The sequence below is a fragment of the Heterobasidion irregulare genome (assembly GCF_000320585.1).
Source record: "Heterobasidion irregulare TC 32-1 unplaced genomic scaffold scaffold_04, whole genome shotgun sequence".
Lineage (NCBI taxonomy): Eukaryota > Fungi > Basidiomycota > Agaricomycetes > Russulales > Bondarzewiaceae > Heterobasidion > Heterobasidion irregulare.
In genome coordinates, this window is record NW_009258200.1 from 1,120,744 (window position 1) to 1,140,139 (window position 19,396).

Consider the following 19,396-nt stretch of genomic DNA (forward strand, 5'->3'; position numbering starts at 1 on the left):
GGGCGGCGAGGGGGCGGGCAAGGGCGAGGGCAAGGGCAAGGGCAAGGGAGGAAAGGCGATCGCGGGCGCCGGCGTCGCGGAGAAGGAGAAGGCCGCCGCCGCACCAGGCGCCAAGGCGTCCCCGTCCCCCCCGCCGACCGCCACTGCCACAGGCGCCGGCACCGACGCGCGCCCCGTGCGCTCGAGCGGCAGCGGGCGCAGCGGGCGGTGGGCGTGGCGCCGCGGGAGCAAGAGCGGCAGGAAAGACAACGGCGACGAGAAGGGTCAGCCGGGCGCGGGCGAGGGCGCGGGTGCGCGCGGGAGTCGGTTCGTCGAGGGGGACGTGGTGGGCGGGGAGGAGGAGGCGGGCGGGGGCAAGGCTGCGTGAGGGCCGCTGCGGCTGTGGGCTGGAGTGAAGGTTTGTTTTGCGAGCGGTCTGGGGTTTTTCTTGCTTGCTTGCTGCGATGCTACACACGAGCGCGCCGTCTCCGTAACTTATATTCTGTCCCGATGGTTCTGGTGCCCCGGTCGTCTGTTTTTCATAGCATATACGTCGCTCACGTTCGCATGTGCGCCGAGCTAGGTACATGCGTGCTCTTTCGGTACCTGCGCCCGTGATATTCGCCTCGCGCTGTTCGTTCTGTTCTTGATGTAAACGTGGACTAGGTTCAGCGTCGAGGACACACACACTCACTCACTCACGCTCGCGCGTGCAAATGAGATCAGGAGTCTACCCGCGTCGAGCAGGGCGTGTGCTCTGTATTGCGGCGAGCCAGTAGGTAAGTAAGTGACTAGGAAACGTGGCGTGGGTACTCTACGACTAGCAGCGAGCACGGGCACGGGGCGGGGTACGGTTTGTGCACGGTCGGGCGCCGCGCGGCGGCGCCGAGGACGGCGGTGAGACGAGACGGGGAGTGACGGAGGGAGACGGGGAGACGGGGAGAGGCGAGGCGCAGCGCAGCGCGCGTGGGGTATACAGGGCGGGACTTCTTTGTGTTTGGTATGGGACGGGGGACGAGGAGACAAGAGAGAGAGAGAGAGAGAGAAGAGGAGGAGAGAGGAGGGAAGAGGAAGAGGATACGGAGAGGAGAGGGAATACGGAGGACATAGAGGACGGCATGTACGTCGTTCGTCGGGCGGGGGCGGGGTATGTCACGTTATATACTGCGTGAGGGGGATGGGGATGGGGATGGGGGAGGGTCTAGTTGTCGCCGCTCAGGATGCGGCGGTGCGCGCCCCACGCGTGACGCGCTTGGTGGTCGCCCGTGAGCGGCGCGCTGCGGCGCGCGTTGACCGGCGCGCGGAGGGAGAGGCCGGTCGGGCTTGGCCTGGCGCGGGATCAGCGTCGCATCGCGTCGGGGGTCGCAGATAGCGGAGAGACGCGGACGTACCAGCGCTTGGAGGGCCCGTGTCCGGCGGTGGGCGACGCCGCGCCCGCGTTCTCGAATATGTCGTCCTGCGCGCCGCCGATAAAGTTGTACAGGTCGGTGTAGAGCGGGGGCGAGTACGTGCCCTCGAAGAACTAGCGACCGTATCAGCGAGGACAGGACAGGAGCGGGTGGGAGGAGCGTGCGACGCACGGTGCTGCCCTCGGCCTGGTACCAGTAGAACGGCTGCTTCGCGCCGTACGTGCAGTTGCTTGGCGTCGCTTCGGTGCGGCCGTTGGTGGGGTCGGCGCCGCACCGGCGCGCGAGCTGCGGTGTCGATACGGGCACGACCGACGTCGCGCCGGTGACTTTGCATTTGAAGCCTGTCATGAACACTAGGAAGACAGACAGGCCGTCAGTCGGGCGGCAGACCCACGCCGCGCGTCCGCCACTCACTTTGTTCGGCGCCCGAGTCGGGCTAGGGGCAGCGCACAAACGCCAACGCCAAGCAGTACATCAGCACCGGGCGCACTCTATCCGACGTGCACGCGTCTGCTCACCGTGTGGATCCAGAACCAGGCGCAGGTGCACCCGCCCTCGGGGCACGCGGGCATCGCGGCGGGGACGGCAAAGTCGGTGTGGAGGGACCAGACGCAGGTCTGGTTGACGCTGAAGACGGCAAAGTCTGCGGGCTTGACTTTTTTCGCGTCCGACTCGTAGGCGATCGCGAGCGCGCAGCCGCCGAGGTCGTTGACGCCCGTCGTGTGGAACTGGGAGAGCGGCTGTCCTGGGCAGGGGTAGTCGGGGTTGGAGAGGTCGCGCGCGTCGCCGCTGCGGGATGCGGGCGAGGGTCAGTGGGGGGAGGCTCGGCGGCGGCGCGGCGGCGGAGACGGGGGGACGTACCCGGCGCTGGTGTTGTAGAAGGACGTGGCGCCCTTGTCGCAGGCGATTTCGGTGTGGGCGATGCCGCCGGCCGGGAGGTCGAAAAAGTCGCCGTCGTGCGGAGGCTTATCGAGGAATCCATGCTGTCAGGGAAGCGCGCGTCAGCCGGCCTGTCTGGCTGTCACGGTGCGGCGCGGGTGCGGGCACTCACGAACCACCACTTGTCGAAGGTCTGGTTGATGAGCGGGTCCTGGGGGCGGTTGGGGTAGGTGCTCTCGTTGAAGCCGAAGATGCTCGGGTGGAAGATGCCTAGTTCGCGAAGTAGCGGGTGAGATGAGCCGGTGAGCGCGGAGAGAGGAAAGGAGAGGTGGACGCACTGGCGTGGCCAGCGACGAGGCTGGCGGAGGCGACGAGGGCCGCGATAGTGGGGACGGAGGAGGGGATCATGGTGGGCTTGGGGGATGAGTTTCAAATCGCCAAGCCAAGGGTCGGACCTCTCGAGTTATAAGAGAGTGTGGGGACTAAAGGAGAGACGTGGCGGACGACGACGGAGAAGTGGGGAGGAGGAGGGGGTCGAGAAGAAGGAGAGGGGGAAGGCAAAAAAAGTGGAGCAGATGTCGCGCGTCGGGGGAAAGCTTATAAGGCGCGGTCGGAGCGCGCAGCCATGACGGCCTGAACAGTCCCGGCGCGACGCAATATCGACGGCCATAAATCGCGCTAATTCTGGCCATAAACACACCTCTCCCCCGTCGAATCGCTCGGAATCACCGCCAAAATGTCCCAGCACGCGGGCCGCCCGCTTGTGGTAGTCATGGAAACTCCGACCTAATTGCCTGCGCTCGCCGTCGTGGGTGCGGGCACACGTCTGTGGAGCGCGTCTCCGTGGGGGAACACTTAGCAGACGCGTTGCTGGACGGAGGCGGGCAGGACAGAGCGCTGGTCCAACTTGATCGCTTCTCGTTTTGATCGCCAACACAGGAACGAACACCCAGTTGAAATCATATCAGAGACAACCCTCTCCTCGTCGACAACGGGCCTCCGCTCTGTATCGACAGCACTCGTATCCTGTTTCATCGTACTGAGAATCCCAATCATCATAGATAATCATGTCTAGGTATTCCAGGTGCCCGATACCGCATCGCTTGTATTTATAGAATTAGAATGGCGTGAGTATGACTAAGCATCCCCATAGGCAGGCTTAGACAATGGCCGCCTTTTGTTGCGCGCGACTATAAGGACGGCGAACGGACAGCGCCATGCAGCCCATCTCCACTCTCTATAGACGTTTCGTCTGCGCTGGCCTGCAGCACACACATCTCTTGCCACCCGCCACGACCCGCTCACGCTTTCTTTTTACACTTCTACTCGGTTCTTGACGGTGTCAACTGGCTTGACTAGCGCTTCGTACTGCAACTTCATCGAAATGAAGAAACCCATCGAAATGATTCCTCTTTTCCTCGCTGTGCTGGGCAGCATCGTTCCTCTGGCCTCCGCTCATGCCTGTACGTCGTCGTCGTCTCACCCTCTCTCGATCGTCTTCTGACATCCCACACATCTCAAGCGATCTGGCACCCGAGCATGTACGGCTTCAACGTCACCGACAAGACCTTCCCCTACGACAACCGCCCCGTTGCGCCTCTCATCAACATGAACTTCTCTCAGTGGTGGTTCCACGGCCACCTCGACTTCCCTCCCCACCCCGGCGATGTCTTTGCCCTCCCCGCGGGCAAGAACGTGACCACCGAGATCGGGTGCAACAAGGGCGCCACCTCCTTCTTCGCCTCCTCCGAAGGCGGCGACATCCGGAACGGCGACGACCCCTGCCCCGGGAGCCCGTCCTCCGAATACCACACGACGGGCATCGACGACGTCAAGGGGTGCGCCCTGGCCATCGCGTACAAGGACGACGCGCGCGATGTGCAGCCGGAGGACTTCACCGTGTTCAGCGTGAACCAGACGTGCGTCTGGACCCGCTTCACGGATTTCTCGGTCCCGCAGCGCATGCCACCGTGCCCCGCCGGCGGCTGCACCTGCGCCTGGTTCTGGATACACTCGGTGCGTGCTCTGACCGTCGCCTCCTCATGCCTGGTTCTCATACATCTCATCCCGACAACCCCAGCCCGACAGCGGAGGTGAACAGAGTGCGTACCTGATCGCGCTCTCCTGAGCTCTGTCATCCTGACCCGGAACACCTCTTCACAGACTACATGAATGGCTTCCGCTGCAACATCACCAACTCCGTATCCGATGTCCCCCTCGCGAAGCCCCAGGTCCCACGTCGGTGCGGCGCCGACCCATCGTTCGCCAAATCCCTCCCCGTTCCCGGGAACTGCACCTTTGGCGCCAAACAGCCTTTCTACTGGTTCCAGAATGACACCAACAACGTGAGCTCCTCCGCCCTCCTCCCCTTACCACATCGCACCGACACGCCATCGTTTTCTCCAGATGTTCGAGGGCACGTACGCCCCGCCGTTCTACACCGACCTCTACAACTTCCTCGACGGGCCCCAGGACGACATCTTCGCAGACTCGTACGCCACGCTCCCGCCGCCGAACGCGAACCAGACCCGCCTCCCCGTCCTGCAGAACGTCGTCCCCGGCCAGCGCCTCCCCATCCCGAACGCGTCGCTGCTGCCGTCACTCTCCCTCCCGCCGCTGCTCCCCACGGGCAGCGCCGTCCCGCCTGCGTCTGCGTCTGCGACGTCCTCTCTACAGGCCTCGGAGTCTACGTTTCATTCGACATTGGCAACTTCACAGTCGACGTCGGCGGCGGCGTCGGCTTCTACGAGCGCGCAGGAGACACAGGCCAAGACGCAAACCGTGTTCGTCACCGTATTCGCGAGCCCCGTCCCCAGCTCCGCGGCATCCTCTTCCGCTTCCTTCCTTGCGGCCACTACCATATTCCTCACCCCCGCGCCCGCACGCCCGTCTGCGAGCGCGAGCGCATCTATGTCAATCTCGGCCTCCGGCACCGTCTCGAACAACAGCAGCAGCAACCCTTCGCCCGCGTTCAACGTCTCGGCTCCCGTCCTCGCCGGCGGCCTGGGCCAGCTCCTCGACATCGACGACTCCGTGCCCGGCGACTCGACCGCGAACGGCACCGCATCGGGCGCCGGTGGAGACGCCCTCTCGCGCTCCAAGACTTGGTACCTTCCTTTTTCCCTCCTCCGGAAAGGGTTTCTCACTGAAGCGTTTTTCTTTGGCCACAGTAAACGGGACGTCCGCGCCCTCGAAGCGGGGACGGTGCCCGCGCGCGGGCGGCGCTCGCTGGCTGCGCGCCTCGGGCTGGGCACCTACGAGCGCAAGCGGCGCATGCACCAGCGCGGGCTGGATGGCCTCTGGAGCCTCTGGTGATCCCGGCGCCTCCGTCCGCTTTGTATGATTTTTTTGTTGTTTTGGGCGTGTATCCTTCTTGGGTTTTTTTTACGTCTCTTGATGGGATCTTGTAGCATCTAGTGGTCACTCGGGCGCGTACCGCACGTGTATTACTACTCATTCGGTGTAATGTAGTGTATAACATGACTATGGCAGAGCGAGAGTAGTTGAATGTTTGCAGTGGGAATAGTCAAGGCGTGACTGAGGCTTCTATTCTGACCCTCTATGACATTTCTGTACTAGTATGCTACGTGTGCGATGCTGTGTGAAGACCTGGCACGGCACAAGTGGCCGGTCGCTGGAGGAAAAAAAACAGGCTCATGTCTGATGATCATGAGCTGTAAACTCTGTTGTCTTAGGGATTGTGAGTACGATACAGTACGGTGCAGCGCAGTGGCTATATGGTACCGCTGCGCCAACATGTGTTGACATTCTAAAACAGTCTGCTGGCCGCACATGAAGCGCATTCGCGACAGCAGGTGAGACCGGAACCGGACACGACTTGGAAGATGTGAGCCGGGCGCACTGCTGGCTCAGGCCCCATTCGCAAGCTCGCGCTCGCGCTCGACACGCAATCTGAGGCGTTGGGCCGATGCGGAAGGTCAGGAGCTTCCGAGCGCTCCTGTCGTAGTGCGACGTGCGCTGCGAGGAAGAATTTAGGTCGAGGGCGGTCAGGAGGCGCGGAGGGAGAGGGGCAGGGGGCGGGAGGGGCTCAGGGGTGCGAAGAAGAAAATCGAGAGGGAGATGGAAGGAGGAGGAAGGAAGAGGAAGGACGAAGAAGAGGACGACACGCCGTTCCCGCGTGTGCGTCTTCCGTCCCATTCAGGAAATGCTGGAGTACGCGTGTGTCTGGTCCGCAGGCATATACATGCATGCGTCATCGCAGCCAGCGACGGAAACGGAAACGCGAACGGCAGTGCTTCATGAAGATCGCGTGTCGCGTGCTCGGGCTCGCTCGGAGGCTCTCGGAGATGAGAAGGAGAGAGAGATGGCAAGTAATAGGTGGAGGTGAGCGACACGACTCTATCTGCCGCCGTGCGGTGCAGTTCTCGCGGGGCCAGGCTGGACTCGAAGTCGGAAGCATCGGAGCTCGAGAGAGGTAGGTTTGACGGGCGCTTTACAGAATTGTGGTCAACCAGCCCTGCACCGGCGTCAGATGTGCTTGCGGCAGCGAACACGCGTGAACCCCGGAGGTTCAAAGCTGCGGTCACCCATATACGCGGACGCGCGTGCGTGTAGGCTTGACCCACCCCCTCCCAAAACCCTAGACGTGAGATGGGGCGGCGATCCTGTAAAGAGATTACGCGTGTGCAAAAGTGCACAGACGCGTCTGGCTTATCAGCGCACCGCCGGGGCAGTGGACGTACAGATACGTAGACAAGATGATTCATCCATGCGCAATGTAGGTAGCAGGGCACTCATTGGCTGGAGAACGGGCGTCGAAGACGAAGCGCAGAGGCGGGCTTGGGTCCTGGGTCTGGGTCCGGGCCCCTTCTCGCGGTCGTATTTAGAGATAAGCCTCGAGGCACATCGCAGATGAGCGTGGGGGAGACGAGGTTCTGCGTTTGAGGGTTGAAGCGTTCAAGCTCGAGCCTGCGAATCCCAAGCGAAGGACCTTGTCCGTTCGTAGGATGCAGTCGGAGGTGCTATGAGCGGAGCGTCGCTCGAGGAACCCCCGCGCGCCCGTCTCATCCGTCGCCTCCCATGTCCCGCAATGCGACCTCGACTCGCGCGCTCTCCCGTCGACAAGATGCGCAGATGCAAACACAGGCGACAGATAGTGGCTGTCACGCGCCTCCGTACCGCCGATCGCCCTCGCGCGTCATCGCACGCCCGCATTCCGCGTTGGGGGGCAGATGCTCATGCCACGAGCCCCGATGAGCATGGCATGACGCACTACGGAAGCACTCTGGGAACATGCGCAGGCACGCCGGGGGGACTGCAGCTCGCGATCAGGGATCAGGGAGGCACGGGCACCCGCGGCGTCGAATCCTCGGGGTTTTGGCTTCTTGTGGGGTCCGTGTGTGGGCGCGGCCTGGGTGCTCGATTCGCGAGGCGAGGGCTGAGATAGCGAGTGGACGGGCAAGGGGAGAGTGGGCATCGAAGGGGAAGACGAGCTTTTTCTCCGGGTGAAGGAGATAGCGCTAAGATGGAGTTCGTGCATGCTGCCGGCGAGGGCTGAGATAGACGATTGCGTTTAAGAGATTGTCGCTGCGGTTGGAAAGAGAGATGCTTATTTGAGCGTGCCGTGATGATTTTCGGGAAGATGATGTCGATGAGAGGCGTTCGAGGTGGGTTTAGGTGCAGCTGACGGCCCGGTCGGCGTGAGGGAGTATGCAGGGTCGCCAGAGGAAGAGGTGGTGGATCGGGGTCCTGTAGTTACATATGATATGGAGGCAGTATGGTGTCTGGACTCAGATCCCCGGTTGACGACACTCACGGGTATGGGTGATAGCAGAGAGAAGGTTCAGGATAATTGTCTTGACATGCGATATGCTCGTTTGGGAAGAGAAGCTTGGGCAATGCCATAGACAAAGCGTGTCCTCGAAATAAAGCCTCCGAGAGGACCATGAAGAGATTCGCAAAGCTGCAAGACGCCTCGCTTCCTTCAACAGGATTGGGATATGGAGGTTATGGATGAGCTGGCCGAACTGGTTTTTTGGGATCAAGATGAGCAGAAGATTATGATGATGTGGTTCGCCTCAGTGGATGGGATATGGATTCAGATACGTATGCAGAGTGCTTGAGGAGATCCTGAGTCCTGATGCACGCTTTTTCGACTCGTGGTATACGTGACTATCATCACATGGCGTGACTTGACGCGCTTGAGCAGCGGCCGCAATCTGATTACTTCGTCGCGGCGTCGTCCACTCATAGGTAAGTAGACGATTTAGTCGAGATCTATTCGTGCGCCCTCTCCTCTTGAAGATAAAAACTGACTAGGCCAAGAAGGAAAATCGAAGTGCGTGCACTTCGTAGAGCTTTTTAGGCTGCGAGCTTCCGTTCAACATTCAACCTATAGAAAGAAGAAATCGAGAAAGCGGCAGCCACGCGCCAGAGAGCCCATGAACATCCAAAGCATCACAGATGCCACGCTTGCCATCGTTTCATCCCTCACTCCCCTTCAATATGACCGGCTTCTCTGGGACATTGAACACTTAGTCTTTCGATGTGTCTCACTTCCAACTTGAACAGGCCGTCTCTTAGCTGGAAGAGGCTATCGCGCTCATCATCCTCCTTCCGAAATACTGCCAAGGGCCATCTTGTGGTCATTTCTATCACTCTCGTAGAGGCAGACACCCTGCAGAGTACCTCTTCATGGTATCCCAGCACAAGTGCCCTACCACAAGCGCAGCAAGCTGCATCAATCCATCCCCGGCACGTTCGAACCATTCATTAATCTCGACACAATAGTCAATACGCAAGCATGAATTCACACTGTCGAGGCTGCTCTTCCGTCTTCGTCACATGCTCGAGAGCGAAGTCTCGGAAAACTCCCCAAGTCGGGCGAACCTGTTAAGAGGTGATTTCCGAAACATGACGGGCAAGCTTGCGTTCAACGTCGCCCCTCAGATGAGCCCTTTTTGACTCAAAAAAGGTTTGGACATACAGGGGGCTTGGTCGTCCCCCAGCTTCTATCTATGGCGATGATTGGGCCTCCGCTGCCTAAGTTGGTGGACTGTAGCTTGGTCCATCCAATTAAGCCTCACCTTGCTATCATCCTACGAGATCTCTATGGAGCAGCATCGATTTGATGGGGACCCCGCTTTTCTTGTCGCAGTCCCGCTTTTCTGGGTTTCCCTGCAGTCCCGCCATCGTGGATTACAACCCTCCTATCTGCCCTCTTTCCATCGCTCTCCGGTTCAACCCTAGTTCTTTTTGGGCCGATTAGGCCGGAATCTTGTACGAGGGTCTTGTGGGGCGCCATCTCGATGGCATAATAATCTTCAGCCATACGAATGCTCTACAGTCCCAGCTTCACGGGATGAATGTGACGCAGGTGAAATAGCCAATACGGCGCTGCTGGGGCATTGCGATGTCAATATTGTCTTCCTGACGGAAATTGACCGCACAGTCAAGAAGTGTCAAAACTCGGTAGCGTCGTCGGTAACGACTCAAATTTTCCCCTTGAACGAGCAGCTCGCAGGCGACCCTCTATCCGATGAGGGACAAGGTGTTACGAAGCCCAGGGCGGAATTGGATTTGGACGTTAAGGTGTGATGAATATATACTCTTGGATGTACTTATCTGCTGTCCTCACCGATACGAAGGTTTTTCTAGTTTCGAATAGCGACTTCGCGCTAAATGTATGCAAGTCTGTACCTTGGGAGTTTGAATACAATGACGATTTTCCGGCGATAGAGTCGATCAAGAACCAGAGATGGATCCACTTGGCACTGGCTCATAATTGCTCTCAGATCACACAGTCTGGAAGAGTCTGGAGCGCTGAAGTTTGAGTCTCAGCGCCTTTAAATGCCGGCCAGCCGCTGCTTACGGCATGCTCCCTTCGGCCATGCTTCTTTGCCCGAATCTGCTGATGCAGGTGTTGAATATCCCTTCCTTCGGCAGGAGATGGGGCCGGAAATATCGATCCATACCCGGGGTTGATTCTTGCTCAATACCGTCAAATTCGTCTCCTTGACTTGCCACTACCACCCTCCGCTGTACCAGAGGCGATCCAGTCGACGGCCACCGAATGGCTTTGCAATCGGCTGAGGGGAGGATCCACCTCGTAACTTTTGTCAGGGATGATCCAGAAGATCCAGTCAACTGGCCGAAGTGGAAGAAAGTCAGTGTGGTCATGATGTTATGCGTCCTGGCTTTTTGCTCGTGAGTCACATACCGATCGGTCCGATACTCATCTCTGCAGTAGCTGATGTTCAACTAGGGTCTTTGGTTCGTCTTCCTACGTACGTGAGGAACCGTGTCGTGATGTTGCTTGGATGAATGAATTTTCTATCTCACCAGGCTCCCGGGCAGCAACAGCTTGAACGGTTGTATGGTATCAACGAAATCGCCGCGAGCTCAGGACTGACCCTCTACGTCCTTGGCTTTGCTTTTGGGCCACTCATATGTCAGATCCTTCTCTTGCTCATTGCGAGTCCCGAATTGCTGATCAGACGTCATGTTTGACACAGGGGGTACGGCCGGTAATAGTATGCAGATTGTTCAATTTCTAACTCTTAATCACCGCAGGTCCCATGTCTGAGATGTACGGTCGCAAGGTTGCATATATGCTCTCATGGCCATTGATGATTGGTGAGCGATCATGTGTTTTCCACTCCAAATTCATAGATGCCTGATTTGTGCTATGTTCAAAGGCGCTGTAGCCCCTTCAGCCTTTGCCAGCAACATCGTTGTAATTCTTTTATGTGAGTCTATGCCTATGGGCGATCAATGGTAGTCTTCAAGTCCCTTTTAGTCCGTTTTCTAACAGGCGCATGCGCTGCCTGCGCCCTCAATAAGTAAGTGAGACAGCTTTATAAGTGCGTTCTGCATGATTGCCTGACATATGGATGTAGTGGTAGCGGTGTCATTACGGAGTATGCCTTGTTTGTATGCATGATGTTCTTGTTCAAGCATTGAGCAAAACTTTGATTTAGTATGTATCACAACGACATTCGGGCACAAAGTCGAGGTACGTGGTTCTTATCTGTGGAAATTCGGTAATAGCCCCTTGACCATTCAAATATTTTATGCGATAGCCATCGCCTGGTAGTAAGTCTCGACCAATCTGAGTATAATGGTGATTGTTATTCACACATCGTTGCCGCAAGCTCGTTCTGCCCCCTCTCGGGACCATGTTTTGGTTCTCTCGTTGGATTTTTTGTTGCAGCTACTACAAACAGCGGGTAAATTTTTCTTAACACTGAATTCTCAGTATATAATACTCACACAACACAGATCAGGTTTATGGGTTGTCCGTGTCCATTTTTTCTTCGCAATCGCCTGCTGGCCACTCGTCTTTCTTCTCCCTGAAACACATGGACCGTCTATCCTCTCTAAGCGCGCCAAGAAACTGCGTGCAGAAGGAAATGAGAATGCGCGTGCAGCCCACGAAATTCATAAAGAATCAAGGAAGCAAATTCTACAAAAACACATATTGCGGCCAACGCGTATGTGTTTTAGGAAAGCATGAGTGTTATACCTGTTGACTCAGAATTAACAGAGATGCTTTTGTACGAACCTATAAATCAAGGGGCGGCTATATGGATTTCATTAGCCTACGGCATCGTGTAGTGAGCATGAATGTGGCAAGTCATCCGCGGAGATCTGACGAAATTTTTTTCACTCGTCTAGCTTTTTCTTCGAAGCCTACCCTGTGGTCTTTATTGCACAGGTATCCGTACATTTTGTATCACTATGAAACCCTTTTTTGACAAGTCTTTTGCTTCTAGCATGACATTCCGTTCCGACTGTGTGGTTTGCTTTTCCTCCCTATTCCAATCGGACAGTTCCTTGTTGTAGCGCCGTACGAACGGATAACTCGTTTCTTCTCTCAGCTGCCGCTTCCAGGAATCGAAAAGAAGGGCGTTACACCTCAGCCGGCGGAAGCGCGACTCAAAGTGGTACTCTCTGCTTGGTGAAGAATTCTGTTTTTGTAAACCGTCCGTACAGCTTACCACAATGGCGACAGTTTACTCTTGCCCGTGTCTCTCTTCTGGTTTGCCTGGTAATGCACAATTTCGCAAGCAACCATTCTCATTTTGACGGTTTGTGATGTAGGACAAGCGGCCCAGAGACGCACTGGGTTGCACCTGCCCTTGCAGGGATTGCGTTCGGATATTCCATGATGGCTATCTTCATGTGTTTCCTCGCATAGTATGCCTGAGTTTCCCTTACTGCGTTCTATCAAGCCTGATGTCTGCATTCAGCGTCTCACAGACTTACACAGTGTATGCGTCAAGCGCTTCCGCTTGCAACGTTTTCGTCCGTTCCATTATTGCGTCCGCTTTTCCGGTATTTGCAAACAGCCTGTTGAGCTCGGTGGGGACTAAATGGGGCCGTGAGTCGAGGAATTCTTCATACCGGCTCAAGATGCTGATCGCTTTCCCCACCTCCCCCAGTCTCTCTGTTTGGCTTTCTGTCTCTAGGTCTCATCCCCATCCCCCTCTTTTTCATCCGTTATGGCGAAAAGCTCCGTGAGCGCTCTAAATTTGCACAGGAGGCGCGTAAGATTCTAGAGCAAATGAGGGAAGGACAGGAAGGGACCTCAGAGAAGACGCAGGTGGAATCAGATGCTGTAGAATTGGAGTCTGAAGCAGCAAAAGGAGCGAAGATAGAGCAAAGGGAGGTGAACAGCTCACTAGAGGCCGTATGATGGCCACACCGCATACCGTACATTACTTTATACCATTGGCCGTGATGGTTCACTGATACACAGGACGACTGTGTTCTGTGTAAGGGGAGACTTAGGCTTGAAATTTGAATTGACAATCCAAGCAGCTACGCCGCCACTATGCCGCCACAAGGCACGTGACCAGCTAGGGACGGACTGGTTTTATGTCAACAGTTGAGACCCGCCCGCCTTGACTCCTTCTACACCCACTCCGTTCTGTAGCCGTCCTCTCAAAACTTTGCGAACCTGTATCTATACTTCTCTTGTGAGAGCATCTCTCATCCTTTCTCTGGCTGACTGCGGAGCGACGCTTGCTCGGGAGACCTGTATCTGACCGGTTGTCGTCTTGTTGCCTCTGTACTGGATTATCGTCTTGTCATTCGCTACAGACATCCTGTCATCTCCCACACTCTTCCAAAACAAAAGAATTCTTGACTTCTCTCTCCACCATCTGACCCCCGTCTAAGTCAATCGAAAATATGGCTGATGATGACTTTGACCTCTATGGAGAAGACGACGGGTTCCAGAACGTGTCAATCGAACCTCAGGTATGTGGCCCTTTTTGAGTAGGAGGAGCTCTTACTGATGGAATTATGTGTGGGCCCTTGCGTCAGTCCGCCACGGAAGAGCCAGCCCGGGAGGATGTGAAGATAGAGGACCCTGATCTGAACCATGTGGCCGCGCCCATCATTGGTGAGAAGAGACCTCGAGAAGAAGATGATCATGAACCCCAAGAAGCTGCACAAGCTATTCCCACTGTTCCTGACTCAAACCCAATGGCATCCGGTAGCGCGAACGGGAACAGGAACTACACGATGGGAGGAGGGAACCAAGTGAAAGTAGAGATGGGGCAGCCAGGCAATGATGCCTTATATATCGGAGATTTGCAATGGGTCCGTTCATCTTGTCGTCGGACTTGCCATGTACCATCTTCTGAGATGTTGCCTGTATCTTCTTTGTTTACAGTGGACCACTGACGAGGATCTCCGCCAAGTCGCGCTGAACGTCGGTGTCACGGTAGATCACAAAGATATCACCTTTTCAGAGCATAAGGTGAATGGAAAGAGCAAAGGGTAAATATCTTTCACATCATACATGCGTATATGCTGTTTATAGACGCATATAGCATCGCTTATGTGGAATGCGGCGGTTATGACAACGCCCTCGCGCTCAAGAACTGGTTTGACAATAAGTATGTTGTACTTGCCGTGCTCCTTGTCAGGTTCAGTGATAGATGATTGCCACAGTGATTTTCAAAACCGCAAGGCCAATGTGAACTTCACGAGTTCGATGCAGGGTAACCCCTTTAGGACCCTTCCAAAAGGTGAATTTTGATGAAAGTATATCTATCTTTCATCTGAGTTGATCTATGCAGAGCCTCCACCTCGCGAGAATCGCATACAAGGTGGTCAACCGATCCCCAGTACTGGAGGCAGCGTTGGCCCGGCGGGTCGTGGTGGAGCCAACTTCCGTGGTGGCATGGGCAACAGCCAGATTGGTATGCAAAATATGGGAGGGATGAACATGCGCGGTGGTGGTATGATGGGTGGTGGCATGATGCGCGGTATGCCTGCGATGATGGGTGGCATGGGTGGCATGGGCATGAATATGGGAGCTGGTGGGTTCAACAATATGGGAGCTGGGTTCACGGGTGGTGGACGCGGCGGTATGATTCCGCAGGGCCCGCGAGGTGGTATGATGGGCAATGGATTTCGAGGAAATATGATGGGCGGCATGGGTACGGGTTTCTAGTCTCTGTAACCTGTGTATCTGGATGTGTACGCTTACTGTGTCCGTTTGTACATGTAGGTGGGATGGGTATGATGGGTGGAATGGGTCGGGGCGGGTTCAATAATGTCCAGGGGCATTTTAACCCGGCCTTCATACAAGGTGCCCAAGGCGGTGGACAATTTGGGCCTGACGGTCCTAGAAAGAGGTATAGGATGGAGGATAGTGGCTAAATTATGTTTATACAGGCAATATTTTGCTGTTCTTCGCCGTCCACTACGGTCGTTGAATCATCCGCTTTCGATTTCGCTTTTTATATACGCTTGCCTGCAGAGCTTTTCGTCCACATTAGCGTTTCTCCGGATGGATTCGCATCTGTAGTCACCTTTCAAGAGTTCTGCTTTGTATAATTACAGCTGTGCATGAAAAAGTATTCCTATTCTACATAGTGCGATGGTCGCATTCTAGATGCGTTGCTAACGACAAGAGATGCGATGGTGGGATATAAGGATGCGAGAAGAAAGGGTGAACGTAAATAACCAAGGGTATGCATGACATCTACATGTCATGCTCAATACCCGTCCAAAGCCAAGCATAAGCTACACAAGTCCATGATCGACATACAAAAAACCTTATACCATATCTAGAGTCCTCCATAAGTCCGTCACAACAAGCAGGTATGAGTGTCGCTAATTAGAGCGCTCACGCTCTCTCTTGCGTCGCCGTTTCTCTTCCTCACGTCGTTTTTCCTCCATCTCCGCTTCTACGTCTTCCTTCCGAGCAAGACGAGCACTGCAAAAAAGTTCAATGAAATTAAGGTCACGGCATAGAAACGCTGTCCGACCGACCTTCTCATTTCCTCCTTTTCTAAGTCATGGGCATCCGCTTCCATGTCTTCGTCGTCACTGAAGACGTCGCGCCGCATATAATCGTCCTTATCCTTTCCAAAGAGTTTCCAAATCTGGCTGGAGATATCGTCCATCGGCTTGGAGCGCTTTGGAGGTGGCGGCGAGTCAGAGAGGGAGGGAGACCGCTGTCGTCGTTTGGTAACAGGCTGCGAGCTTCTAGAAGCCAGCTTGGAAGTTGAGGGAATCTTGGATAAACTCGCCGACGGTTTGAGAGTGCCCATGGCAGAAGGCCTGTTATCAGCCTTTGAAGTGGTACTGGCTTTCGGATGTCGAGGCAAAGGTGCTGACTTGAGCGCAGAAGATGGGTTGGCTTTGGAGGATGAGGCAGGTATAGGTTTGACGACAGAAGCTGGGCTTTTCTTTGGCATTATAGAGGGTGCTGGATTTGGTGCGATAGAGGTGGATGGTTTTCCAGGTATCGTACTAGCAGAGGGCGTGCTCATCCTGGAAACGGGTGTGGGCGTTAGCTTCTCCGACGCCTTAGGCTTGGACCCGAACCAGTCGTGGAACTCTCGCGCCTCCTCGCCCTCTAGAAGTTTGGATTCGCGAAGCTTCTGCCGATCTCGCACAATTTCGTCAATCGTACGAGTATCGCGTTTGACGACATTGAGTTTCGTCAGGGTGTTGGGCATGGCCGCGAGGCGGGCTCGGACAGAGACTGAGCCATCCGAAGAGGAGACGGGTGGTGGCGTGGACGAGTTTGTGGTTATGTCGATGGCCCCACCAGGCAACCGTCTGCCTGCCTTGGTATAGCCAGAACTAGTCGTCAAGCGTTTGCGTGAAGGGTCTCGCGTGAATTCGGCCTCGAGCCTGCGCTTGCGCTTCTCCTCGCGCGTGAGAGCTGTACTGCCCGAGTCGTCGCCATCATCCGAGGGTAGCCTGCGTCTGCGCACATCGTCCTTATTAGAAGAAGAAGAGGCGGGCCACCGTGGACCACCGTCCTTTCCTTTCTTTGGCCCGTGAAGGAGCGCCTGGCGCTGTTTCTCCTCCCGACGCTGTATCTCTCGCTGCTTCGCTAATTGTTCCTGATCTCGCTTCTCCTGCCTTTCATGTTCTTTCTTTTCCTGCTCCAAGCGCTGCATACGTATCTTTGCTTGTATCTCTCGCTCCTTTGACTCCCGCTCATCCTGCTGCTTTCTCCGTATTTGTTCCTTTCGTTGGCGCTCCTGGAGTGCGGATTTGACAGCACGATCCGATTCCTGTGTTTGACTATGGCTGAGAGCCATTAGAGCAGCAAAACTGCTGGCAGCCATAATGAGAAAGAGTAGTATGCCCAAGGGATGTAGCGGACAACGGGCAGAAGGCGATGACCAGACGTGTGCCATTGCCACCCTGTGCCACCGCGTCTTTCCGCGACTCATGTTTGGTCGTGTTTGGCAGCAGCGGTGGCATGCACAGGTCATGAAATACCGTATCAAGTCGTGAAAAGCCATCCATTGGTAACTCTGATGGATATCGTTAAAACTACTGGTACGATCTTGGCGTCTCATCGGGGTATAGAAATCCGTGAACAACATCTCGCGCTTACTTCGAGTCCCTCCATGCCTTGCGAGGCAATGTGGTCGCTACCAACACCGAGCCGGATGCAACGGCGAGCAGAACCCAATATACAAGCCACCCACCAAGATATTGATGCCGAATGGAAAGAGCAAACAAGGAGTTTGCCGCTGCAGGGCCGAACGTCCGCATAACCGACACCATCATTTGGGCCAATCCGTTGGTTGCACCCAAAGAGGCTTTGTTAGGAGCAGAGGCCGCGATGTAGATGAAGATACAGCCTACAAGCTGTGATAAGATTATCTTGACAGTGATATTTAGGAGAATCTCTGACCGTAACTGAGACTGACTCCAAGGGAAATCAGAGTTTGCAGCGCCACTATAACCCAGACGGTAGTACTGACGCCCTGCGACCTTGCCAACAGATTCATGAATGGAAACAAGGCAAAGCAGGGTATCGCCGAGAGCAGGCCCGCGATAAAAACGTTCTTCGTCCCCCATCTGTCGTGGATGCGCGCGAAGAAGAACACCTGGAAAATACCGTTCATGAAACCGAAGAAGGACAAGATGGCACCGATCGTGGGAGGTGGCAGCCCAAGCCCACCGAGCTCGATCGGTGTGGAGAAGAACAGAGGTTGCACTGCACGGTATGCGATGTCGACGAGTGAGAGAGTGGCGTAGTTCACCGCCGCGATGAGCACACGTGGAATGAGAAGCGCATAGATAGGGAAGGGTTTTTCAGCATCATCTGCCGGAGTGTCCTGCAGGGAGGTATCATCTGCTAAAGCCAGACCCCCCTTATCTTTGCGGATCCTGAATAGGCTCCGGACGGAAACAGGCGAACGAACAGTCTAATGAGAATTGAAGAAAAGAAAGTCAGTACGGGGCTGCAGGTGACAGAAACGGTCACCGCATGATCAACTCCAGCAATGTTCATATATACCTCTTTGAGAAATGTAAAAGTAATCAACCATGCAAGGGCGGAGAATGTCGCAGGCACGGCGCAAGCTAGAAAATAGGGAAACTTTTTCATGAACTCTGAATCGCCAAACGTATCGGGAAAGCGGTCAGCGGGGCGTGAAAGTGTGCCGCCGATGATGGGACTGTATCGTGTGTCAACAGATGAATTTAAACAGAGAACTGGCGATCAACCGGAACACACCCTAAAGTCCCTCCGGTAGACCATGCGATTGGCATGTATGCATAGACCTGCGCAAGGTTCGAGGAGTCTGTGATTTCTGCAATCATGCTTTTCAGCACTCCAATGTTCCCTTATTACGTTTGGCTTATATTAGCAAACGCGCGGAAATATAGCGATGGCCTGATATACCGTTGAGGAACCCTAGATTAAAGCTCAGTACTAAGTTTTGAAAGATGGCAAGAAAATCAAGTACCATTAAGAGAACGACTGTATTGAAGTGTCAGTAAAGTTTGAATGTGCCAGAGTATACGCAGCAGAGTTTCATACCTGATAACAGCCGACCAATATGTCCTCGACAAACCAAAGCAGTACATGGAAAGTGACAGGCCAGACAGACCCGTCAAGATGACAGGCTTGCGGCCAACAATATCTGAAATACGACTCCAGTGCAGAACGGTCATGGCTTGCGCAGCAAAGAAGATGGATTGCTGGTAGATGCGTGATCAGATACAATCTTCAGAAAAAAATTGACAGCATACCATTAACCCAACATAGTGCCCTACCTTCGTCTCGTCTCCATGCGTGATCCCGCTGTGTCGAACAAACTGCAGAGAAATAGATGAGTGGAGTCACCGCCGTTCCCAAGAGGTATCAACGCACCTCAGGAGCGAACGGATATATAACTTGTGAAGTCAGCGGCTCGGCCAACTGCAATACCAAGAGCAGGGTTATCTGAGGCCATGGTATAGGTGAGGGCTTTTTTTTCTGCTGAGTCTCCTGCAACAGCGGAGTCTCTTCGTCCATATCTCTCGTGGCAGCGGTCATGAAGGACTTGGTCAAGAAAGTGTACAGGGCAAGGAACAAAAGGAAGTGCTCAGACGGGACTCAGAAGGCGAAAGAATGTGTCTATGACTCTCAGAGTCATCGGCACCCTGGCCGGACAACACATTACCTAAGTCAGCGACAGTTTGCGAGTCGGCCGTAGGATCGCCGCCGGGCAAAGCGGGTCAGAAGGGCAAATAAAATATGAGGCGGGTTGTAGAGGAACGACATGGGTGGTGTTGACAATTGGGACGGCGAGATCAATAGTCGATTCGCGACTCGCGGCTATGAGCAAAAGAGAGGGTTGCCTTGAGGCTGTCCCGGTCGCACCCGGAAAACCTCTCCGTACGTTTCCGGA

At 55.3% G+C, this 19,396-nt stretch overlaps 8 protein-coding genes across 8 annotated transcripts; 3 read left to right on the top strand and 5 right to left on the bottom strand.

The window, feature by feature from the left end:
* Window positions 1-669: 669 nt before the first annotated feature.
* Window positions 670-1,087, bottom strand: HETIRDRAFT_450545 (uncharacterized protein; the record flags this gene model as incomplete). Its single annotated transcript, XM_009546825.1, has 2 exons — window positions 670-770; window positions 832-1,087. 2 exons carry the CDS (start codon window positions 1,085-1,087, stop codon window positions 670-672), a joined length of 357 nt encoding a protein of 118 aa, XP_009545120.1.
* A 231-nt stretch (window positions 1,088-1,318) lies between these two features.
* Window positions 1,319-2,535, bottom strand: HETIRDRAFT_316297 (uncharacterized protein; the record flags this gene model as incomplete). The annotated part of the gene is made up of 6 exons (XM_009546826.1): window positions 1,319-1,501; window positions 1,560-1,741; window positions 1,803-1,824; window positions 1,907-2,177; window positions 2,250-2,371; window positions 2,440-2,535. Coding segments are annotated over 6 exons (876 nt in total), but the record flags the coding sequence as incomplete, so codon positions are not given.
* Window positions 2,536-3,788: 1,253 nt separating this feature from the next.
* On the top strand, window positions 3,789-4,907 carry HETIRDRAFT_382834 (uncharacterized protein; the record flags this gene model as incomplete). The annotated part of the gene is made up of 4 exons (XM_009546827.1): window positions 3,789-4,283; window positions 4,348-4,369; window positions 4,431-4,612; window positions 4,674-4,907. Coding segments are annotated over exons 1-4 (915 nt in total), but the record flags the coding sequence as incomplete, so codon positions are not given.
* Window positions 4,908-6,274: 1,367 nt separating this feature from the next.
* On the bottom strand, window positions 6,275-7,767 carry HETIRDRAFT_106981 (uncharacterized protein; the record flags this gene model as incomplete). Its single annotated transcript, XM_009546828.1, has 4 exons — window positions 6,275-6,892; window positions 6,951-7,074; window positions 7,133-7,398; window positions 7,501-7,767. The coding sequence occupies 4 exons, from the start codon at window positions 7,765-7,767 to the stop codon at window positions 6,275-6,277; spliced, it is 1,275 nt and encodes a 424-aa protein (XP_009545123.1).
* A 2,532-nt stretch (window positions 7,768-10,299) lies between these two features.
* Window positions 10,300-12,988, top strand: HETIRDRAFT_439490 (major facilitator superfamily; the record flags this gene model as incomplete). The annotated part of the gene is made up of 17 exons (XM_009546829.1): window positions 10,300-10,433; window positions 10,492-10,513; window positions 10,572-10,677; window positions 10,797-10,862; window positions 11,008-11,068; window positions 11,126-11,146; window positions 11,207-11,241; window positions 11,309-11,321; window positions 11,381-11,455; window positions 11,508-11,719; window positions 11,773-11,842; window positions 11,904-11,943; window positions 12,002-12,186; window positions 12,241-12,276; window positions 12,330-12,425; window positions 12,479-12,609; window positions 12,671-12,988. 17 exons carry the CDS (start codon window positions 10,300-10,302, stop codon window positions 12,922-12,924), a joined length of 1,557 nt encoding a protein of 518 aa, XP_009545124.1. The 3' UTR covers window positions 12,925-12,988.
* A 146-nt stretch (window positions 12,989-13,134) lies between these two features.
* HETIRDRAFT_433641 (uncharacterized protein) lies at window positions 13,135-16,058 on the top strand. The gene is made up of 8 exons (XM_009546830.1): window positions 13,135-13,490; window positions 13,557-13,835; window positions 13,909-14,015; window positions 14,069-14,134; window positions 14,190-14,266; window positions 14,318-14,680; window positions 14,752-15,462; window positions 15,519-16,058. Exons 1-7 carry the CDS (start codon window positions 13,422-13,424, stop codon window positions 14,901-14,903), a joined length of 1,113 nt encoding a protein of 370 aa, XP_009545125.1. The 5' UTR covers window positions 13,135-13,421; the 3' UTR covers window positions 14,904-15,462; window positions 15,519-16,058.
* On the bottom strand, window positions 15,036-16,884 carry HETIRDRAFT_433642 (uncharacterized protein). Its single transcript, XM_009546831.1, has 2 exons — window positions 15,519-16,884; window positions 15,036-15,462 (listed from the first exon to the last, which is right to left on the bottom strand). The coding sequence occupies exons 1-2, from the start codon at window positions 16,829-16,831 to the stop codon at window positions 15,360-15,362; spliced, it is 1,416 nt and encodes a 471-aa protein (XP_009545126.1). The 5' UTR covers window positions 16,832-16,884; the 3' UTR covers window positions 15,036-15,359.
* Window positions 16,885-16,992: 108 nt separating this feature from the next.
* On the bottom strand, window positions 16,993-19,287 carry HETIRDRAFT_38445 (major facilitator superfamily). The gene is made up of 9 exons (XM_009546327.1): window positions 18,877-19,287; window positions 18,756-18,821; window positions 18,544-18,704; window positions 18,470-18,483; window positions 18,406-18,417; window positions 18,238-18,346; window positions 18,019-18,178; window positions 17,410-17,926; window positions 16,993-17,356 (listed from the first exon to the last, which is right to left on the bottom strand). Exons 1-9 carry the CDS (start codon window positions 19,039-19,041, stop codon window positions 17,103-17,105), a joined length of 1,458 nt encoding a protein of 485 aa, XP_009544622.1. The 5' UTR covers window positions 19,042-19,287; the 3' UTR covers window positions 16,993-17,102.
* Window positions 19,288-19,396: the final 109 nt, after the last annotated feature.

What these genes read in the sequence shown, in the direction of transcription:
- HETIRDRAFT_433641 (XM_009546830.1), top strand. Translation starts at nt 13,422, where the DNA reads ATGGCTGATGATGACTTTGACCTCTATGGAGAAGACGACGGGTTCCAG. An exon ending in AAGAACTGGTTTGACAATAA is followed by an intron (nt 14,135 to 14,189) that starts GTATGTTGTACT and finishes TGATTGCCACAG; the next exon opens with TGATTTTCAAAACCGCAAGG. An exon ending in CTTTAGGACCCTTCCAAAAG is followed by an intron (nt 14,267 to 14,317) that starts GTGAATTTTGAT and finishes TGATCTATGCAG; the next exon opens with AGCCTCCACCTCGCGAGAAT.
- HETIRDRAFT_433642 (XM_009546831.1), bottom strand. Translation starts at nt 16,831, where the DNA reads ATGGCTGCCAGCAGTTTTGCTGCTCTAATGGCTCTCAGCCATAGTCAA. An exon ending in GAAAAGGAGGAAATGAGAAG is followed by an intron (nt 15,463 to 15,518) that starts GTCGGTCGGACA and finishes ACTTTTTTGCAG; the next exon opens with TGCTCGTCTTGCTCGGAAGG.
- HETIRDRAFT_38445 (XM_009546327.1), bottom strand. Translation starts at nt 19,041, where the DNA reads ATGACCGCTGCCACGAGAGATATGGACGAAGAGACTCCGCTGTTGCAG. An exon ending in TATATCCGTTCGCTCCTGAG is followed by an intron (nt 18,822 to 18,876) that starts GTGCGTTGATAC and finishes ATTTCTCTGCAG; the next exon opens with TTTGTTCGACACAGCGGGAT. An exon ending in CTTTTACATTTCTCAAAGAG is followed by an intron (nt 17,927 to 18,018) that starts GTATATATGAAC and finishes AATTCTCATTAG; the next exon opens with ACTGTTCGTTCGCCTGTTTC.